The 24475-nt window shown below is 46.0% G+C and overlaps 1 protein-coding gene across 2 annotated transcripts in view; it reads right to left on the bottom strand.

Annotated features, from left to right (window-relative positions):
• Window positions 1-180: 180 nt before the first annotated feature.
• Window positions 181-24475, bottom strand: part of RPUSD1 (RNA pseudouridine synthase domain containing 1) — a 38988-nt gene continuing 14693 nt past the window's right edge. For both annotated transcript variants that reach the window (XM_081338419.1, XM_081338420.1), the window contains exons 4-6: window positions 16488-16590; window positions 10360-10461; window positions 181-6810 (exon numbers count right to left, since the gene is read on the bottom strand). In XM_081338419.1, the coding sequence (XP_081194545.1) occupies window positions 6413-6810; window positions 10360-10461; window positions 16488-16590 (603 nt within the window). In that variant the 3' untranslated portion in view covers window positions 181-6412. The remainder of the gene's footprint in view (window positions 6811-10359; window positions 10462-16487; window positions 16591-24475) is intronic.

Genomic DNA, 24475 nt, shown 5'->3' with positions numbered 1-24475 from the left:
AGAAGCTCAGCGTCCTAACCCACTGAACCACCGCGTTCCGCTATAAACCTAGGTAAGTGACTAGAAATCAACAGTAGTTTAAAACCACCTTACTGAACAAACCCATAATATCTATTATTTTCTAGTGCCAATTAAATAGTGTTCCATTTGGCTAAGGCTAATCAGGCAATGATCCCAAAGTAGTTCATCATTATTTTAATAATATACACATATGTCAAACAATTAACAAGTATTCCAAAATCTTACAAGTCATAAATGCACAAAACATCAAATGTACAAAGAAATAATTTTACAATCCCAGTTAATAGTGCAAATTTAGAAGCTTTGGGTGACAATGTGCAGTGGAATCTAATGTAACACAGCTAAATTCACTAGCCACTGTGAATTTTTATCCCAAAATAGATCTCTCAATTTACAATTCATAAACTACCCCATTGAGGAATTAGATATATATTTCTGGTCAATTCCAAACAAAAGTTTATCAAAAATAGTCCAAAGAGCGGGAGGGGAAGGGAGGGGAGGATCATACGGCTGAAAGGTACCTCAGAGGCCTTCTACTCCAATCCCCTGACTAAGGCATCCTGGTCAAATGGTTGTCCAATCTTTTCATGAAAACCTCCAGTGATGGAGCATGGACAACTCCAGGAGGCAAACTGTTCCACTGATTAATTGTTCTGTCAGGATTTTTTTTCCTGAGTTCCAGGAATTTAATTATTTAATTATTTTCTTGGTTGGTCTACAAGGTGCAAACATGGAAAACAGCACCCATTCTGACTGCTGGGGGAAAAAAGAGCCATGCGAGCAGGCAATGTCACAAAAGCAGCATCTGTTTAGCCAAGAAAACATTTGGCGATTTCTTCTGCTAGCATTACCTTATGCCAACTGTGCCTTATTAACTTCACACAATTAGTTCAAACTGAAATAAGAGCAGCATGGTGGCCCAGAGGTGAAGACCCTCACCTCCCACTTAGAAGGTTGAGAGTTCAATCCTAGGAAGTGACAGGTGTTTCTGTATCAGGGCACAAAGAGAAAATATCTGCTGTGAACTCCCTGTAGGCATCAGGAAGGTCATCCGGCCAGTAAATGCTCAGCTCTATTCAGTCGCCAGACTCCACCCGAATCAAGAGATTACAGGGTCATAAAAAGAAAAAAAAATCAAGCTATTAAGAAACATGCAAGAGGACCGTTCCACCTCTGTTAAAAGGTAGAGTGGTGAGAGGTGTATTGCCCTAAAACAAATATTGGTTCTACTCAGTGGTGTCAAGGGGGAATAGATGAGGAAATGGGTGAGGCCAGCTCTACCTCTTTTGTTCAGGCATTATGACATAGAGCACAACACGAAAGAGGATGACAGCCCATTGTTTTTTCATTTCTACATTCAGAGGATCCTATGGATGCCTCTGGTCCACCTGCAAAAAGAGAGTGAGTCTCATAACAGCCACCGTTTTCTTTATTTCCTGGGGAGAAAAAAATGGATTTTCCCTTTTGTTATGAGTTTATTAATGTTATTTTATAAACTGCCTACGTATAAATAAACAACATAAACTCTAAATCTCTAGTCCTGATATAGTACCTGACAGTACACTTACAGGTAAAATAATTGCTCCTTACTTCCTTTCAGGAGACAAATTAGGAGAAATATTTATGTAATATCTTTTTGCAACAGAAGCATCACATATTAAAACTACAGGAGTTATTCTTAAAAAAGGCAAGATTTAAATATGTGAAGCTTAAAAAAATTCTCAGGTTCTCTATGAGAGAAAAAAAGGAACTTTTTCTCCAACCTTGGCATCCTCAGAGGTGTAGGCCCTTCATTTCCTAGGAATCGCCAAACATCCTGGTCACCTTTCTAGAACTCAAAATCCATAGACCTTGAGATCTCCCAAGTCAAATATGGCTGACTTAGGACAATTTTTTTCTTTTATTTATTAACATTACAGTGAACAAAAAGCATATAGACCATGTGTAATCTATAAATTAGATTATCTATTAGAACTGGATAAGTAGACAATCATTATGCCTTTGATGTACAAAATTTAAACCAAGTGAAGTAAAAGTCATCATTTGGTGGGGTGGTTCAATTTTCCATTAGAACTGTTTCCCAGTACATCTGCCACTCTAAGGAAATATTGAAATCCTCTCCTTTTCCAGAATCTTGTTACCTGTCAGACTATATGCTGATCTAAGAACTGGTAAATCTGCTTTGCTCTTCTGAGGCTGAAAGAAAGCTCTCAATTCTTTAAGTTTTAACTTGGATAATCTAAAAAAAGTAATATAATGGCCCGAGTTGTGATTTTCCCATTTTAATAAACATTTCCGTCTAAAAGGAGAGTGGAAAGGACACTCATGCCGTATTTCAAACAATCTAAAGATACGGCTTGGATCCATTCACAGATGGACTTTTCTAACAGAAACACACTGGATTTCTGAAGACGCTTTCAGGAATTTCTGGCTTGATATCCAGTAAAATGGTTTTATCTATTCAGCTCTTCAGAAGACCTTGGGCCACCACACAACCTACCCTACAGATTTGCTAGGATAAGAACTGGAGGGGGCTGAATTAATGTATTAGAGCTTTCCTTAATGAAAGGAAGGGAAAAAATGCAATTATGGACAGTAAATTACAAATATCAAATATTGTAAATGAATAAATAAATCCATAGGACATCTTAGTAATTTGTACTACTGTCAGTTTCACCTGCTATTTGGTTTTTATATTTTTATTCTGTAATATATTTTACAAGCCAGAGCTTTGATTAGAAGTTGACAAAGAAATGTAACACACTTAAATACATCAAAGCTTGCATAAAAGTAATTTACTTGATGAACCAATAATCAATTCCATATTTTTAACTGGCTCAATGTGTTTTTGTTGTTTTTTTGTTAACTGCAGTTTAAGTCCCATAATAAATAAAATAAAAATTTAAAAAGTTTATGAACAGCTGCTTTGGGGAGCGAAATGGGCAGCACTGAAATTTAATGAAATAATAAAAATAAAGAAATAAAAAATGAAAGTGCTTTCATTTATTGCAATGTGAGTTGTCTTGTCAGGCTACATCCTGAAACACTGCTTATAACCTTTTAAAAAATCAAAATAAACAATTAAAAGGCAATGAGCTTAATTTTTTAACTTATTTTTTACAAAGATTTCTAAGCAGTCTTTTAGGATAATACACATTATTATTATACACAGGCTCCAGTCAATTGATAAACCCTGAAAATGAGGGATTTTATGTAAATGTGATTTCACAGCTTAAAGACTGAAGCACATCTTTTAACGTGGTGTCTTCTCTTCTGTGATTCAGATTCCACACTGATTTCTTTCAGTATACGTGCCACAAGGGCAGCCAGGCACAACTGCCAACCATGTACATTTAAGGACTGCGTCCACAAATAAGACCATTTGCAGAGTGAGCATTCTCTAGTGAAAAGAGATGTTTAATGTACCAATTTCAAAGACTGAAATTAGAACACTGGAAAGCTGAGGGGAGGAGTTATGCACAGAATAATCTATACTTGGTGTGATTTGTGCAAAATTCTACTTAAATTATGAATATAAATAACATAAATTACACTTGGTTACTAGAGTTTTAAAATACTGGCAAATGTTTAAGCAGTTTCACAAGATCATAGGTATGACGTGGGCAGGAAAGTATAGAATCAAGGAGATAAAACCTGCGTTCTATGTGGAAGCCTTTCACACAATCTCTGGAATCTACCAAAAGAAACATTTTCAAAACCTCTTGTCCTTTACTTAAGGGAAACTGGAATGCAGCCCGGTCATTTATAAGTCAAAAATAAAAGCATTTGCCTTGTCATTTCTCCATCAGACGTCAGCAACAATCAGAATCAAAAAATCATAAGCTACACCTAACAGAAGGAAGCTGGGGGGGATATCATATGTTTGGTATGCAATTAACTTAAAGCCATTTGAATATTTTATGCATCTAGAAAATGCACCACAAGCATTATTTTTTAAAACAAAAATATTGTGGTGAAAATAATTCAGACATCCTAAAAATATATTATTTACTATAACGTTCTGGAAGAGATCTTACTGTACTGTTGAATGTAGGCTAGTTTTCCGTCAAAGATCTCTGCAAGTTAACACCACGAGTTTGATAATTGGCAAGCAAATAGTTAGTCAAAGGTGTGCTTTGATGACAAAAAAGTGAAAGCCAGCCAGGCAGCTTGGCACATACAACTATCAAAAGGCTGTCAAAATATCCTTTAGAACTTGGCAACTGCAATCATACAAAGCCTCACCCTTTTTTTTAACTCCATAGATATGACACACATAAAAAGGGAGCAGGGTTTCAATTATCAGGATCTGCTGATATAGTTCTACAGAGGAATTACTAAGTCTGTCATTTGTACCTCTGTAACTGTCTGGCTTGGCACAGCAACCGAACAGGGCAGGTACCGACTTCAACGGATAGTTAGGCCTGCAGGAAAAACAATGGCAACCAGCCTGCCTTCCATCGAGGACCTGTGTACTGCACGAGCCAGGAAGAGGGCTGTGAAGGGATCTACAGACATAAACTGGCTCAACTCCTCCCCTCTGGATGCCGCTATAGGGCATTTCATGCCAAATAAACTAGACTCAAAGACAGTTTTTCCTCCATGCCATTACTCTGCTGAACACTTAATTCCCACAGGTAGGCTGTATTGCTATTATCATCTTTTCTCATCTTCTCATCTTTCCTACTATCTTCTCTTATTGGTATCTTATGATTTATCACTTGTTTTTATCTTATGATTAATCACTGTAACTTTTAGTTCCACACAACTACAAAAAAGACATAGCTATTATCAGAAAGCTTTTCCAAGAAATTTCAGAAATTTTTGCTGGAGTTTTTTCCCATCTTCAGCAAGCCCTTGGCTTTTTCAGCAGGCCTGTAGCAAATTCCAAGGAAATCTCTGAAGACATTGCTGTCGTTTGCTGAGCCGTCCACTCCGCCAGACGGCCTTCTCCAGAAGAAAAACGGAAGGTCACCACATTGTCCTGTTCTCCTTGCAGGCCAAGCTGCTAGCCTCGACGGCTACAAGGGAAATGAAGATAATGGCATCTTTTCCAATCACCAAGCACTTCCAGACTGTAAGTCAAGCCAGGACAGGCTTTTATGAACAGCCATGTCCAGCTCCAAAGCAGCAATCCATCTCATCTCCTTTCCTGCTGAAAGCTGCCTCTAGGTCCCCGAGCACGGAAAAGGAATCACTGTAACTATGATTTATGACCTATCAGTTTGCTGTATGTATGTACTCTGAGAGCTTCTGCACTGGAGACAAATTCCTTGTGTGTCCAATCACACTTGACCGATAAAGAATTCTATTCTATTCCATAAAGTCATCCTGAGTTTTTTTTAGCCCTCCATCAACACCAGCATCTCCCACAGAGCAATAAAACATTCAGTAAATTGTATCCGCACATCCTCCAAGGTTAACCTAACCAAGCCATCAGACCCCATTTTTCTGTCATTTCTTTTTGAAACCATTCCCACAATCACATGATCAAAATTTAGGTGCTTGGCAACTGGCATGTATTTATGATGGTTGCAGTGTCCCAGGGCCACGTAATGACCTTCTGACAAGCAAAGTCAATGGGAAAGCCTGTCAGGTCCACCGTGCTGGTGTCCTGCCATTGTATTGGAGGGCAGAGGAGGCTTCCGCTTTTGCTGTAGGGAGGGGGATTGTCTTTGGACACGGAGCAGACTCCTTCCAAGTCGGTAACAGCCTGGTTCCAAGGCCGATGTGCCCTGAGGATGACCTGTTATCTGCTTTGCACTTCAGCATTCTCAAAACAACCTTGCGGCCTCACATTGGCTGCCGGTGAATTGGTCAGGGGGTTGGGTTTGAAAAACCAAAAGAATTGCTTTGTGCGTTGGGTGGGGCTATTAGATTCTGCCTGAATTTACTGCATCTACTTTCATAAAAGTTCTTTTAATGAACCTTAATGGAGTCAAGAGTTGTGCTTTCTGAGAGGACCAGTGGGGCAGGTCCTCACAAAGCCAGCTTTACAAAACAACTGTTACTAACTTAACTGCACTGATTCACTTAACAACTGAAGCAGGAAAGGTCATAATATGAGGCAAAACTCACTTAACAACTGTCTTGCTTAGTAACAGAAATTTTGTGCTCAATTGTGGTCATAAATCAAGGACTACCCATATATCAATTCAACCCCTTTGTACACCTGCCTCTCTCCTGACTGCTGAGCCAAGAGAACTAAAATATTGCAATGCAGGCACGTGACTTTTAGAATTACAATCTAGGAGTGCAGTGTTCTTTATTCCTTGGGAATTTTGTGACTAAAGCAGAAATGTGTCCTTATTTAGTCCGGGGATGGAGACTGTTCACCAGCCACAGAGTAAAGAGAGATGGCTTCAATTTCAATCACAAAGAAGTAGCCATTTCATTCCAGCACCCATTCAGACAACCACTGCTTGCAGTGAGTTTGTTGTTCCTCCATCTCTTGGGTCTTCGTTAGAAGTATGACCTCACAACTTGGGAGAGCAGATGGATCTTCCTGCTTTTCTTCCTCCCCTGCCCAGGTGCCCTTGTCTTTCAATTCCTGGATTAGCTCATCCAAGTGGTGTGTAAGACGCTGAGGGACCCAACTCCTGTCAAAGGAGGGAACAAAGGGGTCTGGAGCGCTCACTTCGATAAGCTCCTTGCTGGTTGGAATGCACAAATAATATGCATGCAGCATCATCCGATACGGAGCACTGTCCTTCTTCAAGCTATAGGTAAAGTCCCCAACAATTGGGTGCCCGATGGCACTGCAATGGACTCGGAGCTGATGGGTTCTTCCTAAGAAAGAAGACAACAAGGAAAACAAGTCTCCAAACAGGGAAACTTAGGCTGCTTGTGTAAGATTGCTTCTTTTTTTATTGAAAAGTTTTAAAATACATTTTAAAAACATAAACTCCCTCCCTTCCCCTCCCCCCCACTCCCCCCTCCCCTCTTGTTTCCAGTTCTCTAGTGATGACCTTGTGCAACAGCATGGATATTCGCTATAAGTACAGGAAGTTGTCTATGACCATTTATCAAGCTGTGACTTAACACCACATTCTGGAATCATTCAGTCATTGTTGGGTGATAGAGCTTTCCTCATTACTATTATTTTGATGCAATGGTTGGATGATATTAGACGCCACTATTGGTAAAACAACTTTCTCCCAGTGTGGGATAGTTCACTGGCATGACAAATACATTCCCAAAAGTAATGCCACAACAGAAACACCTGCTTTAATTTTATTTATATTGCATGTTTCATTAAAATCCAATATACTTTATGGAAGCCACCATCATATACCGTATTTTTCAGACCATAAGACGCACTTTCCCCCCCCAAAAGTGGGGGGGAAAACGAGGATGCGTCTTATGGTCTGAAGGTGATCTGTATGGCCAGCCCCAACCTCCGCAAATGGAAAGCAAGGGAGATTGCCAGGAGCACAAATCGGCACGTGCTGAGAAACGCCAATCTTGCGCTCCTGCAATCTCCCTCGCTCGGTTTCAGCTTCCCTTGCTACAAGAGAAAGCAGGCTGAAACGGAGCGAGGGAGATTGCCAGGAACGCAAACGCGCTCCTGCAATCTCCCTCGCTCCGTTTCAGCCTGCTTTCTCTTGTAGCAAGGGAAGCTGAAACCGAGCGAGGGATATTGCAGGAGCATGAGATCGGCCGATTCGCTTTCCTGGCAATCTCTCTCGCTCCGTTTCAGCTTGCTTTCTGCAAGAGAAAGCCGGGGCTCAGGGCCGCCTCTGCGGGTACTGCTCTAACCCAGAGAGGGAACGACAAACAAGGAGGGAAGGAAGAAAGGAAGGAAGAAAAGAAGGAAGGGACAATGGGAGAGGAGGGAAAGAAAGAGAGAGAGAGAGAGAGAGGGAGAGAAAGAAAGGGAGAGAGAAGGAAAAAGAAATAGGGAGGGAGAGAGAGAAGGAGAAAGAAAGGGAGAGAAATAGAGGGAGAGAGAGAAAGAGGGAGAGGGCTCATGCGGCTCTTTGAGCCGTCTCCTGTGGCTCCCAGCCGCCCAGTGCGCGCGCACCTCTTCGAACGGGCAGTGGTGCGCGCGCACCTCTCCAAATGGAGAGTGGCACCACCCGTTTGGAGAGGTGCGCGCGCACCTCTCCGAATGGGCGGAGGGGCGCGCGCACCTCCGCCTGAACAGGCAGTGGCGCCGCTCGTTGGGAAAGCTGCCGCGGCCCGTTTGCACAGCTGCCGCCTTCAGAGGAAGGCGGCAGCCTGCAAACGGTCTGCGGCAGCTTTCCCAACGAGCGGCGCCACTGCCCGTTCCGAGAGGTGCGCACGCACCTCTCCGAACGAGCGGAGGTGCGCGTGCACCTCTCCAAACCTTTGGAGAGGTGCGCGCGCACCTCCGCGCGAACGGGCACCTCTCCGAACGAGCGGATGTGCGCGCGCACCTCCGCGCAAATGGGCAGCGGCGCCGCTCTGGGAAAGCTGCCGCGGCACGTTTGCAGGCTGCCGAAGGCGGCAGCTCTGCAAACGGGCCGCGGCAGCTTTTCCAACAAGCGTCGGCGCTGCCCGTTCCGAGAGGTGCGCGTGCACCTCCCGGAACGGGCAGCGCCGCCGCTTGTTGGGAAAGCTGCCGCAGCCCGTTTGCAAAGCTGCCGCCTTCCTCCGAAGGCGGTAGCTCTGCAAACGGGCCGTCACCGTAGCGCAACCGGTTCCATCATACATTAAAAAAAATGGCAACCGCGCGTGTCTGTGCAAGAAAAACGTTTTGCGCATGCGCAAAGCGTTTTTTGCGCATGCGCATGCATGGACGCACGCACGCGGCTCCCACTTTTTTGTGTGTGTGATGGAACCGGTTCCCAGTGGCTCTTTTCCTTTTTCAGGTTGCCGACCCCTGGTCTATACAGTCAAGACTAGAAAACTGGCCTAACTCTAACTTTTATACTGCCGTGTCCTGGAAAAAAGCAAACAAGTAGAGGTATTTTTACTTATTCAGTGTGTACACGCTGTCGTTCTAGTGTCTGACTAACAGAGGCTTGACAAATATGTATATGTCATTGGACCATTATTGTTTTTATTTATTTAAATTTATTGGTAGCCCAATTCTAGTGGACTTTGGACAGTGTACAAAACTACAAAAAAAAACATAAAAGCTAAAAATATAACACCAGACACCAGTGGTTAAAATTATCCAACTTAAACAAAATCAACAATAGAGGAGCCATTGAACAAAACAATAAACATCAAGCTGGGAGCAAAGCCAAATTTTCAAACTTCCCAGAACGCTAGGAAGGAGGGTGCCATTTTTCTCTCTGGGGGGATGTTGTTCAGAGGGTGGAGGCTGCAACAAGAGAGGGCATGCTTCCTAGTTCCCACAAGATGATCATGTTTAATGGACGGGACCTAGAGCCCACTCACTTTGCTGGAACATACTTGGCAGGCAAAAACAACTGAAGACATGCAATCTCTCAGCTATCCAGACAACATGCTAACTATTACCTTGTTTTATTTCATGGAATGTATCTTTTTTACCACTTCACATCAGGAAGGATTTTTAAAATGCATTCAAATAGTTAATACCCCTTACTTTCCAAAATGTCAAGAATTTAAGTAACTCTAAACCAGTGATGGCGAACCTTTTAGAGATCGGGTGCCCAAAAACTGCCCCGCCCCCCCTGCCCCCCACTCTACCCCCACTTCTCCCTGTCTGCCCACAGAGCCACCCACTGCCTCCATGGCCCGCCACAGATTGCCCAGGCGGCCTTCACCACCATGGCGGCCACGCCCTCTGCCTGCGCCCTGCAGCATCATCTGTGCGCGATGGGGCGCAAGGGCAGTTTTGTCCCTGCTGCCCAGCTGCCGTGTCCTTGGTTGCGCTGCTCTGCGTGGACCACGCCCAGGGCAACTCTCCTTGGGGGGAGTTGCTGGTGAGCAGGGGGCTGCAGGGGGAGGTGGGGCTGGGGCGACAGTGTACGTGCCCACAGAGAGGGCTCTGAGTGCTGCCTCTGGCATGCATGCCATAGGTTCGCCACCACTGCTCTAAACTGTCCATTACATAAGATAACAATATTTGTTACATAACAGAATTCTTCGCCCATTAATTTGAAATAATTATATGTGGAGCAATTAAAATTTAAACTTATTTTTTTTTTAAATATATTTTTTCTACCACAGATCATCAGCTATACATGTAATTTCGAAGCTTATTTTCTAAAGGTTCGCTGGACAGGGAAATGGGTGGCATATCAGTTAAATAAAGAAATGGTTTTAGCATTATTTGTGCCAACCAAGCTAAAGAACAATAAAGAAACAAGGAAGGGTGCAAACATCTCTTCTATATGGCAGAAGAGGAATTTTGTGCTAATTCTAGGGGAGAGATGTTTGTACCTGTGAGAGGCTGTAAAAGCACTTTTGTTGCTGGCTCTCCACTGTATAACCCGTGTTCAAGGACCACCAGTTCTGACCGACAAGGTTTTGGGCTTTTGCAACCTGTTAAGAATTAGACATTGTTTTTATTAAGAAGCGATAACAGTAATTCAGCAGTTTCAAAAATTTCAGCATATAGTCCAGTAAGATACATTTTACTACTATTATCTTGAAATCTATGGTGCACACAGGCTGATACAAAGTCTGTCTTCTAGGAGAAAGAGGAGAGTATTTTTCTAGGCCGCCTGCCACCCGAGCAAACACGCGAGGGGGAAAAACCACCAGCCACAGCCAAAAAATCAACGGGTTGTTTCAACTGTGGGAGAGAGGGCCACCGCGCCGCAGAATGTTGCTCAAAAAAAAAACCCCACGAAAACCAGAGGCATCATCCTCCAAGAAGCCAGGGAAGTCCCAAGGCAACACAAAAGAATCTTCCATGAAGGGGACAGAGGCTGTAGAGTCCACAATTCCTGCCAGGAACTGGGATTGGACTCCGGCCTGCACCACAGGGACGGTGGACAACTCGGAAGACAGCTCAGAGGGAGAACCATTGGTAAGTGGACCCCTTCCACCCATACTTAAGACAGTGACTATATTAGCTTCCTCTATGCCTGAAGCAGCCAAAATAAAAGCTCTGATAGACTCTGGTTGCATCCGCTGCCTTATCAGCCCAACGCTGGTGGAGAGATTGAGCATCCCAGTGAGGAGGCTAAAACAACCAATTTCTTTTAGTCAATTAGATGGGTCAATAGCAGGGGGGAGGACCAGCTACCCTAGCCACTTTACCAATCCACTTATCCCTGGGGTCTCATGAGGAGGACATAACGTTTATAGTGGCCCCAGGCATGGAATGCCCAATGATTCTAGGACTGGAATGGCTGAAGAAATGGAACCCCGGGATAAACTGGAGGACAGCAGAACTCAATTTCCCAAAGGGGGAGCAGAAAAGCTTAAAACCCCAAAGCATCCCCGCAACCCGGAGGGAGGAGACAGCAGCAGTGGGGGAAGAGAAGAGGTTACCAGAGATACTGGAGGAATACAGGGACCTTGCTGAGGTTTTCAGTGAGGAACGGGCAGATGAGCTTCCCCCCCCACCGCCCCACAGACTGTGCTATAGAATTCAAACACGGGGCAAAACTCCCAAAACCCAGGATGTACGCCATGAGCCCAAGGGAAATGGCAGAAATGGAAAGATTCATAAAGAAAAACTTAGAAAGAGGCTTCATTGAGCCTGCCAGACCCAAAGTGGCCGCCCCAGTTCTGCTCAGGGAAAAGAAGAATGGTTCTTACCGCTGTTGTATAGATTATTTTATTTATTTTATTTATTTATTTAATTGGATTTGTATACCGCCCTTTCCCAAAGGACTCAGGGCGGTTAACAGGGTAATTAAAACAAGACTGACAGGCATTTTAATTAATTTATATTTAGTATTTTTAATTCATTTTTTAAATTCTCTAATTTTTTATTGCACTGATGTTCTCAATTTCATTTTATCTTGATTTATGTACTTATTATATGTTTTGTTGTTAGCCGCCCTGAGTCCTTCGGAAGATAGGGCGGGATATAAATCCCATCAATAAATAAATAAATAAATAAATAAATAAGAAATACAAAAATTAAAAACAATTAAAAAGATTATAACAGTCCCTGAAAAAGTAAAAAACCCCAATTAAAATTAGAATTAAAATTCTCAGCCTGGGCCAGAGAGCTCGAAGAGCAGGTCTTCAGGTCCCGGCGGAATGAACAGAGGTCGGGGGCAGTCCTCAGCTCCACGGGCAGCTGGTTCCAGAGGGCAGGCGCACCCACTGAGAAGGCCCTCCCCCTGGGTGTTACCCGCTGGCAATCTTTTACTGGTGGCACCCTGAGAAGACCCTCCCTGTGGGAGCGCACTGGACAAAGGGAATTTGATGCTGGCAGCAGGTGTTCCCTCAGATATCCCGGACCCAAGCCATTTAGGGCTTTATAGGTCATTACCAGCACCTTGAATCTCACCCGGAGGGCAACCGGAAGCCAATGCAGCTCACGGAGTAGAGGTGTTACATGGGAGTATCGGGAAACCCCCATCACAACTCGTGCGGCTGCATTCTGCACCAGCTGAAGCCTCCGAGTGGTCCTCAAGCGCAGCCCCATGTAGAGAGCGTTGCAGTAGTATAAACGGGAGGTCACGAGCGCATGAGTGACTGTGCGTAGGGCATCTCGGTCCAGGTAGGGTCGCAACTGGCGCACCAGGCGAACCTGGGCAAAAGCCCCCCTGGTCACGGCTCCTATATGGTCTTCAAAATTGAGCCAGGAGTCAAGGAGGACGCCCAAGTTGAGAGCCCTATCAACGGGGGGTAACACCTCACCCCCCATCGTTAAAGGTGGAATGGTCTGGTTAACCTGAGATGCCGATATGCACAGCCACTCAGTCTTGGCAGGATTGAGACGAAGCCTGTTTCTCCCCATTATAGGAATCTGAACACACTTAGTGAATGCAATCTGTACCCCTAACCCCTAATGAACGATATGCTATCCCATCTGTCAAAAGGAAGGATTTTTACCAAACTAGACCTGAGGAAAGCATATTACCGCATTAGGATTAAGGAAGGAGATGAATGGAAGACTGCATTCAACTGCCCATTGGGTTGCTACCAGTTCAAAGTACTGCCATTTTGACTGCAAGGGGCTCCTGCAGTATTCATGCAATTAATTAATGACGTGCTAAGGGAGCACCTTCATAAGGGGGTCCTGGTTTACCTGGACGACATCCTTATCTTCACTGAGACCAGAGGAACATATCAACCTAGTCAGAGCAGTCCTGAAAAAGTTGCGAGCTGCTAAACTATCGAAGTGCAAATTCCACCAGGAAAAAATTGACTACCTGGGATATCGCATATCCCCAGAGGGCATAGAAATGGACCCTGAGAAAGTCAGGGCAGTATTAGAGTGGGCACCCCCCCGCACACGGAAGCAATTGCAAAGTTTCCTGGGGTTTGCAAATTTCTACCGCCAATTCATCCCCGCATTTGGCCAAATAGCCATGCCCCTCACAAACTTGTTGAAAACGAAAGGGGGGGTCCCCCGTGAAATCCAGCCAGCCTATAAAGTGGACAATGGAGTGTCAAGCAGCATTTGAGAGGCTAAAGAGACTTTTTTCTGCTGAACCTGTCCTAAAACACCCAGATCCCGACAAACCTTTTGTAATACAGGCAGATGTGAGCAATGTAGCGGTAGGAGCCGTATTATTACAAGAAAATGATGGGGGGACGTTGCAACCATGCGCATACACATCCAGAAAACTCACAGAAACAGAACAACGCTGGCCAATATGGGAAAAAGAGGCATTCTCGTTGAGGTGGGCATTACTAACATGGCGCCAATTTTTAGAAGGAAATAAAATACCTTTCCAGGTCTGGACAGACCACAAAAATTTGGAAGCACTAAAAACGCCCAGGAAGCTCACTCCTAAGCAAGCCCGCTGGTCCCAACATTTTCACCGATTCAATTTCACTCTCAAACACTTACCGGGGGGAAAGAACTTCCTTGCAGATGCATTATCCCGCATGCCCCAATATAACAGCACAAGAGTTACTGACTTTAAACCACTTGTGCCGGAACAACTGGCAGCACCAGTCACCACCAGGGCACAAGAAAAAATGAAGCCGAAGGTAGATAGCCAAACTGGAATAGAATTCAGGAAGTCTTTGGAAAGCGATGAATGGTTCCAGAAAAATAGACATGTGTGCACAATTAAAGATGGACTGCCGTGGGTGGGGGAGAAGCTATATATACCTGCCACCCAGAGAATCAATTTCATGCAACTGTGCCATGATACAAAATCAGCAGGACACTTTGGTTTTGTAAAAACCTTACACTTAACTAAAAGGCAATTTTGGTGTCCATCTATGGAAAAGGACATAGAAAGCTATGTGGGTAGCTGTCAAATTTGCACGATGGCCAAAAGACTGCAAGGGAAACCGCCAGGTCTGTTACAACCGGTGGCGAACCCCTCAGCCCCATGGAAAGAAATAGCCATGGATTTTATCGTAGAACTGCCAGAAAGTAATGGAAACACCGTAGTCTGGACTGTCACAGATCTGTTCTCTAAGCAAGTACATTTCATACCTTGCCAAAAAATCCCGACTGCAAAAGCATTAGCAAAACTTTTTGTACAGCATATTTACAGATTGCACGGGGTACCACAATGCATCATATCTGATAGAGGGGTGCAATTTACGTTGGCATTTTTGAAATTTTTTTTATCCCTCTTAGGAACCACCCAAGGACTGTCATCTAGTCACCACCCTCAAACGGACGGGGCTTCTGAACGAATTAACTCTGTACTTGAACAATATTTAAGATGCTTTATTAATTTCCAGCAATCAAATTGGACGGACCTACTGCCTTTTGCAGAAGTAGCATATAATAATGCAGTCCACTCAAGCACAGGTTACACTCCTTTTCAAGTAGCTACAGGCCAGAGTTTCAACCCAATACCAGAACTAACCCCAAAAGAACCAGTCATTCCCGAACTGAAGGAATGGATTGCTCAATTACAAAATACCTGGCCAATCGTTAGGAAAGCGTTAGAAGATGCCAGAAAAGCATACAAGACACAGGCAGACAAAAAAAGAACCGATCCCACACCATTCAGGGTAGGAGAGATGGTATATTTATCCACAAAATACCTGAAATCACTCCAACCCTGTAAAAAACTAGGACCAAAATATATTGGACCTTTTCCAATTAAGAAAATCATAAACCCAGTAACAGTTGAATTAGAACTACCCAAAAATCTTAGACGAATACACCCAACCTTTCACTGCAGTTTAATAAAGAGAGAACAACAATCACCGCTACGAGCAAAAATCCCACCACCACCACCCCCCATCATGGTGGAAGGAGAACAACATTTTGAAGTGAAAGAAAACACCACGGAACGATACAATATTTAGTGGCATGGAAACACCTCCCCTCCTCAGAAAATGAGTGGGTTAACAAACTTCACGTTAAAGCACCAAAGTTGCTTAAGAGATTTCATACAGAATATCTGAACAAACCGGGCTAACATTTATATGTTTTCTTTTCCCCGCAGATGGACCCATCTTTTTTCTGAGAGGAGAGCCGATTGTCAGAATCCATTTATATCACATTTCATAAATGTATGGTTAGAATATTGTGCCTATACTCGGGATTCTGCCATCTCTCCGAGGGGGGGGGAGAGGATGGTTATTCAGATTGCAGTAGGCTGTGTTCAAAGACCAGGAAAGCTTTTGATCTGGGGGGAACAGAGGGAGAGAGAGAGATCTGGGTTGCATCTCCATCTGAAACTGAAAGGAAGAAAGCAATAACAATAAACGCAAGGAGAGTTTCCCTTTCCCACGGAAGGGCCTGACACCTAAGCCAATGATGTGAGCCTGACCAAATGGATTCGAGGGGAGGGGGTTGAAATGGGAATGCTTTATACAGTATCGAAATGTAACTCAATGTCAGATCCCGTCTTGTATTGCCACAACCGATCTCATCCTAGTAAACTTTTCCTTTTGGACAAACTTGGATCCAAGAGTTCTTATTTCCTAAGATGTGAAGGGGGTGGGTCCTGACAGTTGACAAATTAAGGCAATCATGTGTAGTTCTCATAGAGAGACAAACTAATTATGGTTTGTTTTCTTTTTTGTAAGTTTAAACAACTCTCTGACTACATGAACTATCATTAAGGATTGGTTGAAAAGCAAGCTGTCTTAAACCTGGCTCACAAACCGGTGTTTGATGCACAGATACTGTCCTTAAGTTAGGTACAAAGCAGATTACAGCACAAAGGAGTACAAAGAAAGAAATCATAAAGGCAGACGACTGCTTAAAAGGCAGGAAGCTGCCTGCCCCTGAATCAAGCTACAAACTCATCTGGACTAGGCTGCACTTCCTGGCAGAAGTATTTTGGTGTTTCAGGGGGCTTCTCTTCCAGGTCTGCCTAGAGGATTGGACTGTGAACTTTCAGCAGCTAAAGCAGGTACAAAGTAATGAAACATACAGGGGCTGAGTAGTGAAAGTAATTAAAAGTAAAGAGAAAACAATCTATTGGTAGATGTTAACAGTCATAACAGCCTACCATCGGTCCCTTCGACACACATCATGTGAGTCAGCCCTTCAGTCGTGTTCTTCCCTATAGCAAAGCAGATCGTCCTCTTTGCCTCCTGGATGTGGCCTCTCACCTGTCCAAACAGAAGAAGACACTTCAGAGCAGTGGTTTACAATGCCACGTTGGTTGGTTAGATTAATATACTGCTTTTCATCCAAGAACTCAAGGCAATACACATTATCCTCTCATTTTCCCCTCAACAACCACCACGTGTTGTAGATTGGGCTAGGAGGGTAGAAGTAACTCAGAATCCAATCTGGGTCTTCCCCTCCTTCATCCTTATCCCACTCTGGTGATACAAAATGTCATTGCTGCCATTAAGAAAAAAATACAAGGTAATATAAAAATCCTATCTGTAGGAATAAGTAATCAATAGGGCATGGGTATATCTACAGAACTAGAGAATCTGAATTTTGTTCATCCATCCATTCATTTATTTACAGGTAGTCCTCAACGTATGACCATACACTGAGTTACAATGGTGCTGTAATTAGTGACTTATGACCGGTCAATGCGCTTTGTTGCTTTCTGTTTATTTGTTTTGAAACCTGCTAAAGGTCCGAATTCATTTAACTTCATCATCAAATATTGTATATTATTTTTTGGGTCTTGCAGGAATATAACCAGATCATCAGCAAATGCCCTCAGTTTATAAACTTCTTTCTTGATACTTATGCTCTTTATCTTCTCATCTTGTCTAATAGCTCTAGTTGGCTTGTCAGAAGCCAATTGGGAAGGTTGCAAATGGGTTCACATGACCCAGGGACACTGCAGCCATTGGTTGGTTGCCAAGTGTCGAAATCATGATCACACGACCACGGGATGCTTTTTCCAATACTTGCAACTGATATCCCATTCAATCAATGGCAAAGGAATATTTCCAAGTTCATATGGCAAGGGAAGAAACCAAGAATATAAGTTATTGCAAGATGCTAAGGAAAAAGGGGAGTTGAGTTTACCAGATTTGAAACTGGTAAATGCATGTTTACCAGATCTGACGCATGTTCCCTGGCCTAGTTAAAAGAGTGGGTGAACCTCCAGAATAAGAGGCTACTTGATTTGGAAGGTCATGAACTAAGGTTTGGATGGCATGGTTATTTATGGTATGATAGAGTTAAAGTTAATGTTGATTTTAATAATCACTTTGTCAGACATGCCATATTACGAGTATGGAACAAGTACAAAACAAGAAACTCCACAAAGATGCCTTTGGACATCCCCACAGGAAGCTTTTTTTAGAAAAGAAACGGTTGTGAAACCTACTGGTGATCCTATGATATAATGATACTTTTCAACTCAGGTGACCCCATTCTTAAATAGAGGGAGGAGTTAGAATCAGAGGATTATGTTTGTCATTGGTTTACATTACCAACAATTGAAAGAAAGGTTTAAACTAGATAAAGTGTTTTGGCTTTGACTTCATTAAAAATGAATTGGAAACATTATTGTGTGGCAGTGATGAACATATTATTGCCAAGGCTTATAAAATGCTATTGAAATTGAAATTGGAATGTGAACATGTAAAACATTGTATGATACAATGGGCAAAGAATTTTGGTTATAATGTGATGCTGTAACAATGGGAGAATATGTGGATGAAAATTTTAAAATTTACATTGAATTACAACTTAAAAGAAAACTTCTACAAGATCATGTATGACTTAGTATTTAATACCAGACAAGCTATCTAGAGCGTATAAACATATTTCAAATGAATGCTAGAAATGTAAATGTAATTAAGCTTGTAAGCCGCCCTGAGTCTTCGGAGAAGGGCGGGATATAAATGGAATTAAAAATAAAATAAAATAAAAAAATAAAGAAGGGACTTTACATCATTTATGGTGAACATGTAATAAAGCAAAGAAATATTAGAGAAGGATTCACATTCTGATAGAGAAAATCCTTAAAGTAAAAATAAACATGAAACTTTTCTTTTGGGTTTAATGGAAAAAGATTTGGAAAAAAAATTCAGAAACTTTGATCCTGTATATATTGACGGCAGCAAGACTACTATATGCACAAAAATGGAAGGACATTTCAGACATTTCATAGTGGTGGGAACGAACGGCTACAGAAGCTGATGGAGCTGGCAGAGATGGCAAAATTGAACGTTTTGATTAAAGAAAAGAATGTAAGTACCTTCGTTTCTACATGGAGACCGCTTCTGGACTTTGTGTTTGAGGTGGAAAAAAATGAAACCTTGATTCTGGGTTTCACTGATTAGATTGATTTGTTGTTACAGAAATGGCTAGTTTTTACTATCGTGAAAAAGTAAAAAGTTGAGGCTCGACATTAATGGTTTATTCTACTGCAACAGGGGAAGTCGGAAGTCAATCTCTTTTTTTTCTTTTTCCTCCTTCTTCTCCCTTTTTCCTCCCCATTGTGTCCTACTATCTGCTTTGTATTTTGTATTTTACTTTTCAAAGAGATTTTAAAAATTTAAGAATTTACAAGAGTTTTTGGCCCCTTATGAAGTAATATTGAGAGCAGCAACAACTTTTTTGTTGTTGGAAATATCAGGCTATTTTCTAGGAGATGCTTTGCTCTTGTTGTGACTCAGGGCCAGCCTGTGGGTCCGACAGCCGGCTCCGATGTATCGGAGGACTCAGATGTGGGGGAGGAGGGAAACGAACCGGCTGATGATGATGATTTGGAGGCTTTGCAGAGTCCTCAGCCGGGGACCTCTTCTCAGCTGTGTGAGCCCGAGAGTGCGGAGGATGATGACCCACAGCTGGCCCTGTTCAAGGACGCCCGACGCAGGAGGCAGACGAGCAGGGACAAACAAAGAAAGACTATGGGACTCCTCGGGAGGAGGCACAGGGAGACCACGCCCTGAGCTCTCTATAAAAGAAGTGTTTGGGGAGGGGCTGGTTGCTGAAAGCAACTTTTCCGCTTGAGAAGACAAGCTCTTGTGTTTTTGTTAACTGCGTAATTAAATCTTGGCAGAAGCCTTTTAGCCTTGGACGCTTTCCAGACTCTTCTTTTGATTAGGGGTGCGAGAAGAGGGCTGGTTCAGAACAGTTTGCTTTCACCCACCCACCCCTTAATACTACGATGGAGCAGCTTCTTGCCGAGAATGCCCAGCTCAACCAGCAACTCACCTTGCTGGCCACTCAGGTGGCACAACTGCAGGCTCAGGTACATGCTGCCCCCCCACCCAGGAGGAAATGTCAGATAGCTATGCCGGATAAATTTGCTGGTAAACCAGAATTGTTTCCTGCCTTCCTGGGACAATGCCAGCTTTATATCAGCGTGAGAGCAGCTGATTTCCCCACTGACCGAGATAAGGTGGGATTCGTGTTGAGCCTTCTGTCGGGAGATGCAGCTCGTTGGGGCACGCCTCTGTTGGCACAGCCTAGCCCTTTGTTGGATAACTTTGGGGGGTTTTGTGACCATATGCGCCTCATGTACGAGGACCCGATTAAGGCGCAGACCGCCACCCGACGTCTGAAAGCTTTGAGGCAGGGTCAGCGCCCTCTACAGGCCTATATCAGCGATTTCCGGCTGCTTAGCCAGGATTCCGCCTGGAATGAGGCTGCGCTCGTGGATGCCTTTCAGGATGGCTTGTCAGAGGAGATGTTGGATGAGCTGGCCCGCGTGGACATTCCCTCAGACCTGAATGGGCTGATCCATCTTTGTCTGCGGATCGATGCCCGGCTGCAGCAGCGTAAGAGTCGCCGTGCCACCCCACAGACCCCTGCCGCCCCTGTTGTGCGTGAGCCCCCAGTCCAGAGGGAGGAGCCAATGGAGCTGGGTGCCGCCAGGTCCCGTCTATCGGTGACGGAAATGGACAGATGACGATCGGAGGGGTTGTGTTTTTACTGTGGGGACCCTGGACATTTGGCTGCTTCTTGCCCGAAGAAGCGTCAGCGGGCGTCAGTGACCAAGCCTGCCCCGAGAAAGTCCCCTGCTTTGCTATCGGGAAACGGCCCGAGCCCGATCTAGACGGTGTGAAAGATCGGGCGACCCACAACGATCACGCCGAGCGACGCCGTTCCGACGGTGCCTGTGAACCTCCACGGCATTTGATTCTGGAGGCACGACTGATCCTCCCTGGCAAGCCAGAGGGGATTCCGGTCCATGCCTTAATTGACTCTGGGGCTACCACTAACTTTATGGATTCGGCCTTTGTGGCCAAATGGGCTGTTCCCCAGTGTCCGGTGGATCCGCCCATGCTTGTGGAGACCATCGATGGTCGAGTGCTCCTGTCCGGGCCTATCACGGCCGCCACGCAACCCGTGTGTATGGCCATCAGTACCCATGTGGAGGCCATTCAGTTCTACGTCACTTCGGATCTGCACTTCCCCGTGGTCTTGGGACTGGCGTGGCTCCGGGCGCATGATCCACAGATCTATTGGTCTCAGAACTTGGTCACCTTCCCAAGTTTGCAGTGCGTGGACCACACCCGCCATATCTGTGCCGGCCAGGTGGAGGGTTCCCCAGGGGTTTCCTTGCCTCCCGAACTGTCCGACTTTGCTGACGTGTTCAGCGAGTCAGAGGCGGACCAATTACCCCCGCACAGGCCCTACGACTGCTCCATTGACCTAGTCCCTGATGCGCCTCTCCCAGTGGGGCGTTTGTACTCCATGTCGGAGCCCGAGTTGGCTGCATTGCGGGACTTCCTGACAAAGAACTTGGCTCGTGGATTCATCCGGCCCTCGTCCTCGCCAGTGTCTGCGCCCGTGCTCTTCGTCAAAAAGAAGTCGGGCGAGTTACGGCTTTGCTGTGACTACCGGAAACTCAACGCTATCACGGTGCGTAACCGCTACCCGCTGCCCCTCATCCCCGAGCTCTTGGACCGACTCCGGGAGGCTAAGATCTTCACGAAACTGGACCTGCGTGGAGCTTACAACCTCGTCAGGGTTCGGCCGGGTGATGAGTGGAAGACGGCGTTTGGTACTCGCTATGGACATTTCGAGTACACGGTGATGCCGTTTGGCCTGACCAACGCCCCCGCTGTGTTTCAGCATTTTATGAATGACATCTTTCGGGATCTGTTGGACCAGTTTGTTGTGATTTACCTGGACGACATCCTGATTTACTCCCCGTCGCGTGAAGCGCATCATCAGCATCTCCGTCAGGTCCTGCAGCGCCTCCGGAAACATCGGCTGTTTGCCAAGTTGGAGAAGTGCCAGTTCTACCAGGTGACCATTGATTTCTTGGGCCACCGCATTTCTCCTGAGGGCATCGCCATGGAACCGAGTAAAGTTGAGTCGTTGCAGAGTTGGCAACCCCCGCGTCGCGTGAAGGATGTTCAGCGACTTCTTGGATTTGCCAACTACTATCGGACATTCATCCCTGGCTTTGCTGCCTTGACAGCCCCCCTCACCCGGCTCCTGCAGAAGAAGACTCGGTTCCAGTGGAACGCCCCCGAACAACAGGCGTTCCAAGCTTTGAAGGACGCCTTCATGAAGGAGCCCATCTTGAAGCATCCTGACCCGCAACGGCCGTTTGTCATGGAGGCGGACGCCTCCGACATTGCCATTGGGGCCGTGTTACTCCAGGCAGCGACGCCCAACGGTACCCTTTTCCCTTGCGCGTATCACTCTCGGAAATTGAATCCCTCGGAGCGCAACTATACCATCTGGGAGAAGGAGCTGCTGGCCATCAAGGCGGCGTTCGAGGCTTGGAGGCATCATCTGGAGGGGGCGCGGCATCAAATCGAGGTCCGGACGGACCACAAGAATCTGGAAAGCCTGCAGACCGCTCGGAATTTGAACCAACGCCAGATCCGGTGGTCCCTCTTCTTTGCGAGGTTTGACTTCCGGGTGCGGTACATACCAAGCGGGCACAACCAGAGAGCGGATGCTCTGTCCAGGAAGCCCGAGTACACCCGAGTGGAAGACAAGCTTCCGCCCAGGACCGTGATCCCCGTCGAGTCTTTTGCTGCGGTGCGGGAGCCGGTGGATATACGGGCTCGGATCCGGGAGGCGCAGCAGCAGGAGGCGTGGGTGGCTCAGCGGAAGGAAGAGGTGGGGCCAGATTCGCCTTGGTCGGTCACGGATGGACTCCTGTATTATCGTGACCGGCTCTATGTTCCAGGAGGGCCACTCAGGGGACTCGTCCTCAGCCAATGTCATGATAACCCGGCTGCGGGGCATTTTGGCCTGTTCAAGACTCTGAACCTGGTCTCCCGTACGTTCTGGTGGCCCCGAGTCCGACACGATGTCCAGTCTTATGTCACCTCCTGCGTCCCATGCAGGCAGGCCAAGTCAGCGACAGGGGCCCCGCCTGGTTTACTGCAGCCTTTGCCAACGCCCAAGAGACCCTGGGGGGCTGTGTCCATGGACTTTCTGACGGATCTACCCCCATCCTCCGGCTTCACGACAGTGTTTGTGGTGGTGGACATGTTGACCAAGATGGCGCACTTCATCCCCTGTCGCGGCTTACCGTCAGCTCGCGCCACTAGTCGCATGTTCATCCAACAGGTGTTCCGGCTGCACGGCCTTCCCGATAGAGTCGTCTCCGATAGGGGGGCCCAGTTTACAGCCCGCTTCTGGCAGGAGTTGATGCGGGCGTTGGACATTAAGGTTTGCCTCTCGTCCGCGCATCATCCTCAGACCGACGGGGGTACCGAGAAGGTCATCGGCATCTTAGAGCAGTATCTGCGCTGCTACGTTAACCTGCAGCAGGACAATTGGGTGGACTACTTGGCCATAGCCGAGTTTGCCTTTAACAACTCGCAGCACACCTCCACGCAGATGACACCGTTCTTGGCCAATGTGGGTTATCACCCCCGGTTTTTCCCCCTTTCTCCCGTGGACTCACCGGAGCCGGCAGCGAACGAATTCATGGCAGAGTTACAGGCGATCCATCGGTTGGTGCGACGGCAGCTGGAGAAGGCCAAGGCCGACTACAAGAGGTTCGCCGATCGGTCGAGAAGGGATACGCCTCCACTATCGGTGGGGGATCGGGTCTGGCTGTCCACCAGGAACCTGCCATCCACTCGGCCGGCGAGGAAGCTGGACCACCGTTACCTTGGACCGTTCCCAGTCGAGGCCGTCATCAACCCGGTCGCCTATCGTTTAACTCTGCCACGTTCCCTGCGCGTGCACCCCGTCTTCCATCGGTCCTTGCTGGTCCCCGAACGACCGGCCTGTCCACTTCGCCAGGCGGAACCTCCACCATCAGGAACTCGTGATGGAGACAGCACCCCCGAGTACGAGGTCGCCAGCATCAGGGATTCCCGCTGGCTGAAAGGTCGCTTCCAGTACCTGATCGAGTGGAAAGGGTACGGGCCGGAGGACTTCACATGGGAAGACGCGACCGCCGTTCATGCCCCTGCGTTGGTGACTGCTTTTCACGAACAGTTCCCATCCCGACCGCATCCGGATCGGCAGACCCGGGGGAAGGGCCCTGCGGTGCGGGATAGTGTTGTGACTCAGGGCCAGCCTGTGGGTCCGACAGCCGGCTCCGATGTATCGGAGGACTCAGATGTGGGGGAGGAGGGAAACGAACCGGCTGATGATGATGATTTGGAGGCTTTGCAGAGTCCTCAGCCGGGGACCTCTTCTCAGCTGTGTGAGCCCGAGAGTGCGGAGGATGATGACCCACAGCTGGCCCTGTTCAAGGACGCCCGACGCAGGAGGCAGACGAGCAGGGACAAACAAAGAAAGACTATGGGACTCCTCGGGAGGAGGCACAGGGAGACCACGCCCTGAGCTCTCTATAAAAGAAGTGTTTGGGGAGGGGCTGGTTGCTGAAAGCAACTTTTCCGCTTGAGAAGACAAGCTCTTGTGTTTTTGTTAACTGCGTAATTAAATCTTGGCAGAAGCCTTTTAGCCTTGGACGCTTTCCAGACTCTTCTTTTGATTAGGGGTGCGAGAAGAGGGCTGGTTCAGAACAGCTCTTAACCCTCCACTCCCTGACATTAAAGTTTGTTTGTTTGTTTGTTTGTTTGTTTGTTTGTTTGTTTGTTTATTTATTTTATTGGATTTGTATACCGCCCTATTCCCGTA

Source organism: Vipera berus (assembly GCF_964194415.1).
Source record: "Vipera berus genome assembly, chromosome: 13".
NCBI classification, from domain to species: domain Eukaryota; kingdom Metazoa; phylum Chordata; class Lepidosauria; order Squamata; family Viperidae; genus Vipera; species Vipera berus.
This window is presented reverse-complemented; position numbering and strand designations above follow the sequence as displayed.